The 7,186-nt window shown below is 32.3% G+C and overlaps 2 protein-coding genes across 2 annotated transcripts in view; both read right to left on the bottom strand.

Annotated features, from left to right (window-relative positions):
- Positions 1-2,265: 2,265 nt before the first annotated feature.
- LOC105624509 (TATA box-binding protein-associated factor RNA polymerase I subunit B) overlaps positions 2,266-7,186 on the bottom strand; it is an 11,104-nt gene continuing 6,183 nt past the window's right edge. Inside the window, exons 7-10 of the mRNA XM_012205869.1 lie at positions 6,836-7,065; positions 6,546-6,735; positions 3,499-3,939; positions 2,266-3,415 (exon numbers count right to left, since the gene is read on the bottom strand). Coding sequence (XP_012061259.1) covers positions 2,266-3,415; positions 3,499-3,939; positions 6,546-6,735; positions 6,836-7,065 — 2,011 coding nt within the window. The remainder of the gene's footprint in view (positions 3,416-3,498; positions 3,940-6,545; positions 6,736-6,835; positions 7,066-7,186) is intronic.
- On the bottom strand, positions 4,631-4,933 carry LOC105624508 (probable isoaspartyl peptidase/L-asparaginase 2). Its single transcript, XM_012205868.1, has one exon. It carries the CDS (start codon positions 4,931-4,933, stop codon positions 4,631-4,633), a length of 303 nt encoding a protein of 100 aa, XP_012061258.1.

Raw genomic sequence — 7,186 nt, 5'->3', positions numbered from 1 at the left:
CTCCCCCCCCCTCTTTAACCAACGTTTTTGGAAGATCACATATCTTCGTCTATTTACAAAAAAAAGGAGGATTTACAAAAAAAACATAATTATTCATTTAATGTAAAAAAATACATTTATATTTTTAAAACATTTGACGAAGGAGGAGAAAAAGGAGAGACACGATACTGATAATTCATGCCCCCGAAAAAAACGAGTAAAAAACGAGTAAAAATTAAGTCACAATTTGAATTATTCGTTAGTGCAGTTTACGATTGGCGGGAAAAACATTGCGTATCTTCGTAAAACAATGTAAAAGAAGCGCCTTGGGTGATTAAAGAGGAAGGATATCTCTACGGCCTTTCCAGCCGCAGATCTCAGTTAAACGCGGTTTGGTCGCTGTCACCGTCGCCGTCGCTGTCGGCGCTAACCCGCACAAATAATCCGTAGTAATAATTCTGAGAATAGAGAATTCATTGAGGAAACTCACCCGTAAGGATAACGGATCCTACTGGCGACGACGGCGGTGGTGGCGGGTCACAAGTGCGATCGCTCGTAGTCGACTACGTCGTCGTACTCGTCTCGTACGCACAGGTAGACCTTCTCCCTCGAAACGCACGCGTCAGGACGACGATTTCACGTTGGAAGCTACGTCCAATAACACACGGTGTCGATGACTCCGTCGCCGTAATGCAGAGATCCGCCTCCGAAGTACAAATCCCCTCTGATCTTTTGACCCCGACGCGATCACAGATGTTTTTCTTTTTTTTCTTTTTTTTTTAGGAAACGATGCGTGCAACACTGTGCGCTCCTTTTCGTGCGCAACACGCCGAGCCGCCAAATACCGTGGTAACGGGGCAATATCATTCAACACCGTTCTACACCGTTCTGTCTCACACCGATTGGTGTTTACTACTGAAGGCTCAAATGAATACTCGCACTACGGCGCACCTCGCACCACCGGCCACCGAGCTGTTCGAGCTTGCTCGAGCTTACGAGTCCGAGCACGCCGAACCGAACCGAGCCGAGTTACATACATCGTGATACATCGCCGATCGCGTCGCGTCTCGTCTCTCGCAGTCTCGACCGCATCACGTCGAATCTCGCCCTCGCTAGTCGCCTTGAGTTGCATCGCATCGCCCCCACGAATTGACACGATGAAATGAGACAGTAGACACGATTCTACACGAGTGTCTATGCGAGTGTCGAGCGCGGCAGTCCAAGTAAAGCCTGAGGAAATCCTCCGAGTCGAGTGCAACAGTTGTGTTCGACAAATGCGCGAGTTTATGATATTGTATTGTTTTTTTTAATATTAGAGCGCTTTAATATTAGAGCGATATTAATATTAAATTACAAAAAAATAAAAACGATAGAAGGTACACTTATATAGAAACAATTTTTTTTTATAATTTTGTTATATAAATTCGGGAAATACAATTTTATTTAAAATAAAAAAAATCGAAATTGAATGTACAATTTAAAATTTACTCCAAATTGAAATTGAAATATTCAACTTTATATCTTTTATTGTGTAATATGTGTATCTTGTGTATTTCATGAAGAACTATATAAAAAAAACGAATATTAGTATATAATTACATTGTAATACTAATTACAATGAAGGTCGGTAGTGATGTATTTTTGAATTTTTATGTATAAAGTAATTATTTTATTATGGGAATTATGATAGAATTGAACTTTGAAACTATGGATTCTTTCACTTTTTATAAAGTTGTACACACGCACACACAAGAGAGTTACACACTTATACTTTATTAATAAAGTTTTTTTCTTATTAAAAATATACATTAATGAATTTTTTGCACATCTTTCTCTATAGATTTATTAAAAGAAACAGTGACAGGAAAAAAGAAAACTTAGGAAGGAGAGAAAAAAATATTAATATATATATATATAGAATTACAATTAGTATTTTAATACTAGTTTTAATACATTCAGAATGAGACAAGTAAACATATCTAATATTAATTTTATCTAATATATTTTCCATTAAAATTTTTAGGTCTGAATTAAAAATATAGTAATCATAAAAAATTTCAAAATTAATTAAAAGAGATCTCATTTATTGAATTAAGAGAAAAGAAAATGAATCGCTTTTTTTATTTACAACACGTTTTACATATAACAAATTTAATGCTGTATATATCAAAAAATTAGCATTACGAGTAAAAAATTTAATATCAACATAATTGTGATATCACAAGTTCTAAATCGTATTATACAGTTAAATATTTGATATATGTGATAATTGATAATTATTTAGCTTTACCATTTCTTTAAAATTGTATTGATATATGCTTGATTATTGCAATTTTCACTTTTATTTGTTGGACACGAATAAATCTTGGATGCCTCCGAGACATATGCATAATAAGCTTCGATGAGGCATACTTCCTCATACAGATCTTCCATCGACATTTCAATGTTGTTCGCGCATTCATTCAGTAACCATCGAAAACTCCTTGGCAGCATTTTCTCCAATATTTCAAAATTTTTTGATTTCACCCGACTAAAATTACAGTGATACATCCAATAATCTTTAAACGGTTTAAACAATTTAAGAATATTTAATCTTTTATCCATAATAGATTCATCGATAACCGAATCAAGTTTGATTTTATTACAAGTTTCTTTCTTGGATTGATCATTCATGCCATGTTCATTTTCAAATTTGATAAAATTATCAAAAATGGATGCGTTGGCACTCAAGTTTAATATATCGGACACCTCTGGTAACATATTTTCAATTCCAGAAATATCTGTTGAAATAAATTCAGTTTGCATATCATCTTTACTTGGACTTTTTTTTTCCATATTGAGAGAAGTATCTGTTTGTTTAACAAATTTACCAGATGAATTTCGCACAAGTTTGCGCTTTTGTTTCTTCGGTTGGCTTGAATTTATCAATATAGCTTTTTTTTCTGTACTTGAGAGATTTATATTGTATGCTTTACAAAACTTGGATAACGATAATATCGTTTGTTGAGGAACAATATTTTGTAGATATGCATCATCCTTACTTTCATTATCATCCTGACTTTCGTCACCATCTAGATATCTATTTGGAATTGATAATTTACCATCTGGGAGAATTTCATGAAATATAAATTCATTGGTTGCGGATGCTTTCGGAGGCGCTTTCATATGTATGATTGTATCATCATAATATTGCTTCTTTTTTACATCAATTTTAAATTGACAGGGTATCTTCTTAAGTAGATAATCAATAAAATTTTCTTTTCTATCGATACATTTCTTATCATCTTCCATAAAATCTTCTATCGTAATTTCATCTTTCAAATCTTTTATACTGGCGATTTTTGTTTGCTCGAAAACTGGTACTATTTTTTCAATAAAATGTAAATTCGAATCAATAAACTCTACTTGAATGTCGTAATGCGAAGTCAATTTGATACTAAAATGATAAAAAAAGACAATCGATTACTCATCTCATAATTTTTACGACCGGTAAGTTGTAAATCTCACAATATTACTTACCCTTTTGATTTTCTCAAGTATCCAATTTTTGTAGACGAAAAGTCATTTCGGAGCATACTGGGAAGATCGTATAGTGGATGCTCCAATAATTGTTGAAGATACGAATGATTTGGCGTTAATGTTGGAGAAAAATAGTTTACTTCATTCAATGGCGGAGCAATATAACTTGCTTTGGTAATACACTGTTTCATTGCGTAAACAAGTTCATTTGATATCAAATGTTTACGTATAACTATCTCAGGTTCCTCTTTGTCTATTTTAGAATCAACAGACTCCAAAAATTTAATATATAAACTATTAACATCTGGTATGTTTGGATTGTATTTTAACTTGGTAGGATAGTGCGCATTAATTAAGATTGTTCTTCTACATTCGATATATTTTTGCCACTCCCGAAAACTGAATAGTTTTGTATCACAGATACCTTCGTCGTTAATTGCACTGAAAAAAGAAGAGATGTATTATATCAATAAGGAAGAAACGATAAAGTATACATAATAATAATGTAAAAAATTATACAAGAAAATCGAGACATTGCAATGTAATATTATTTACAAAAGGATAGCTGCAATTGCATGGAAGACGTTTCCGATATTCAAAATATTTTTCTATGTTTTTTTCACCTAAAGCTGCACCGAAAGTCACACAGTCATTCATAATTACAGTATATGGCATTTTATGCGAGGTAAAATATATGTCCCATTCCCCAGATTTCTTAAATACAATACCCCCAAAAGTTTGATTATATCTAGTTGATATATAATCTAGATTTTTCTTCAAAGCTTTTCTTAGGGAGCATCCTTCTTCAATATCATCCGCAATAACTCTTGATAAACTATGTTTCATAATAGATTCTCCATGACCTGTTAGAGAACATCCTACATTTCGATTAGCATATGTGCTACAACCTAACACAGAGGAGTCGCCCACACTACCCATTAATTTTTTGTTTAAACCACCACTTGTGACACCTGCAGCAATAGCATATCCGTCATAAGCTATACAACCAATGGTGCTCCCGCTATCTATAGATAAAAATTGCATCAAAATCATGCATGTATCAGTAATATTTTCCTTATAAGAGTAGAAGAAACATAAAAATAATATAAAAATATTTTCTGAAATATCATATCTACAATTTACTTCCTAATATGTTCAATAACTGGTGATCTTCGATATCCAAATTAATATCAGAACTGCCTATTTCTTGCGATTTATTGTGAGCTAAATATGCCATAGGTGCTGTCATATTTCCTTTTGATAGCCAATTTAATTTTGCAAGTCTTGTTAATTTTCTTGCACCTTCTCCTACTACGATAGAGTTGGGAAAATTATCCAAAACATATCTGGCAAGAGATATTGGATGCTCTATGTCTGATATTGCAGCTACAGATCCACATTCTGATTTGAAACCATCTACTATGCTCGCATCCATTTGTACCTCTCCTATTTTATGCAACATGATATGCTAATAATTTTTTATTATATGGATTTTAACGCAATTACTATTTTTATATTATATATATTCTTATTATACCTATATTATTTAAAACCGATCCATAACCACAATTAAAGAATTCATCGCATTCTAACCACCATAATGCAATTTCTACAGCTTGTACAGAATTTGCACCATCTAACAAACTTTGATATCCAATGGATGCTGCATTTTTACAACTCACTGTTTTTTCAATAATTATCGTATCGTGAAAATTTCCAACATCACCATGTACAAGTATACATGGAGTATTGAAATTTTCACATTGACACTGCATTATATTCAAATAATTATATATATTTAAATATCAAATTAGTAGACGACAAATTTTCACATCAAGTCTATATACTATTGCTATTAATTTAATACAGATAATTTGATAGATTATTTGACAGATAACCAATTATTTTTATGTATAATATGTTGTCAGGCAAGTCACTTTTCACGCATGAGTATTCAATGTGACATCAACGCTATGTCAAATTTAGAAAGGTTCTGCTATTGTAACATTTCCATGAAAACTGTCTCACTTTCTTGAATAATCAATAACGATTATAAAGCGCTGTAGAAATTTTAAGAAAACCACAAATCCTCATTACTTGCCTTAAACATCACTTATATATGCCGTAAATTATTAACTTATGTCAAAAGCTATAAGAACTCATTCGAATATGAAGAAAAAAATCGACTTCATATTAGATTGTGATTGGTCAATTTCTTATATAGTTTACGACATAAGTTAACAGTATATAAATGATTGCGTCCAGCATCATTGAGAAAACTAATCAATTAGCGATTAGTAATTCTTTAATATGATTGGTTCCTACATTTAAATCCAGCCAAGAAATAAAGACAAAAACCAATCATATTAAAGACAAAAAAAAATCATATTACTAAGCGAACTGATTAGTTTCCTCTGCTCGCGATCATTGTCTACGTTCAACGGACACAACAGTTGAGTGAACGTTCGTTGTTATTGGTGTATTCTTTTAGCTCATCCAATCAGAATTTTAAATTTAGAAGAATACATCAATAACAAGCGCTCATTCAACTGTTATATCTGACAACTGAATGTGCCCATTGATCCTTTAGGATTTCACCAACTCTAACTTGATTGACTAATTGTTACATTGGAACTGACTAATTGCATTTACTGTTCAGCAGAATTGACCAATTACAGTTGACTCTTAATCGATTAAGTTAAGTGAAGGTTGGTAAGACTGATTCATAATCTTGCTGAATCCTATATATAGTTTTGGCGAAATCCGTCTAAATTTAGCGATACATGATAATGGAACTCACCCTTTATGTCTAGTGTTGTGTAAGCAATGAGCATAATTTATTATGTATGAATATGTATGTGATCCATTTAATGCTGCAAATGCTTCGTTGACCAGAAAAGAAAGACTTTTACAAATTGATCAGTCTAAGAATACTTGAAGCATTTGCAGTGTTAAATATTGCATCTTGTATCAAACACGCATTCCATTATAAAATTTAATTCCATTATTATACCAATTCCATTATACTAAAAAATTTTTTTACATACCTATTAATGTTTTCGGCAACATTACTAATTTTATTTTCTGTAATACCATCCAAACTCAATAATGTTTTCAGTATTACAATAATATACGCCATGGCACGACCTTCATAATTAGGGATACAGGATATTTTATCAAACGTCATTTTCGGAGAAGATAAACTTATTAATCGTTCAGCATACAATGATATACCTTCTGTAAATATCATAATAATACAAAACTAGCATTAAAATACATATAAATGTACTTGTATATATACGGACAATAAAAATCTTTAAATTCATATGGTTCATACTTGGTAGAGCTAATTCAATACAATATCGGTTAACAAGGGAATAAAGATCTGGACGAACTATTTTCGTGACTCCAAGAAATTTCGCCATTTGTCCAATAACTCTTCTCATACCCTTGTGTGTTATGTCCATAGCTCGTGATAAGAAAAAAATATCGTTTTTTGTTAAAGATACTTCAGGAGGTATCAAGCGATCTAATCTGTAATAAGATAAATGTCCTTCCCTCCCATATCTGCAAAAATTTATACATGTGAATATATATGTGTGTGTGTGTGTGTGTGTGTGTGTGTGTGTGTGTGTGTGTGTGTGTGTGTGTGTGTGTGTGTGTGTGTGTGTGTGTGTGTGTGTGTGTG

The sequence above is a fragment of the Atta cephalotes genome, assembly GCF_000143395.1.
Source record: "Atta cephalotes unplaced genomic scaffold scaffold00081, whole genome shotgun sequence".
In the NCBI taxonomy this organism is placed as follows: Eukaryota; Metazoa; Arthropoda; class Insecta; order Hymenoptera; family Formicidae; genus Atta; species Atta cephalotes.
Note: the sequence above shows the minus strand (reverse complement) of the source record. Positions and strands in the feature narration are given on the sequence as shown.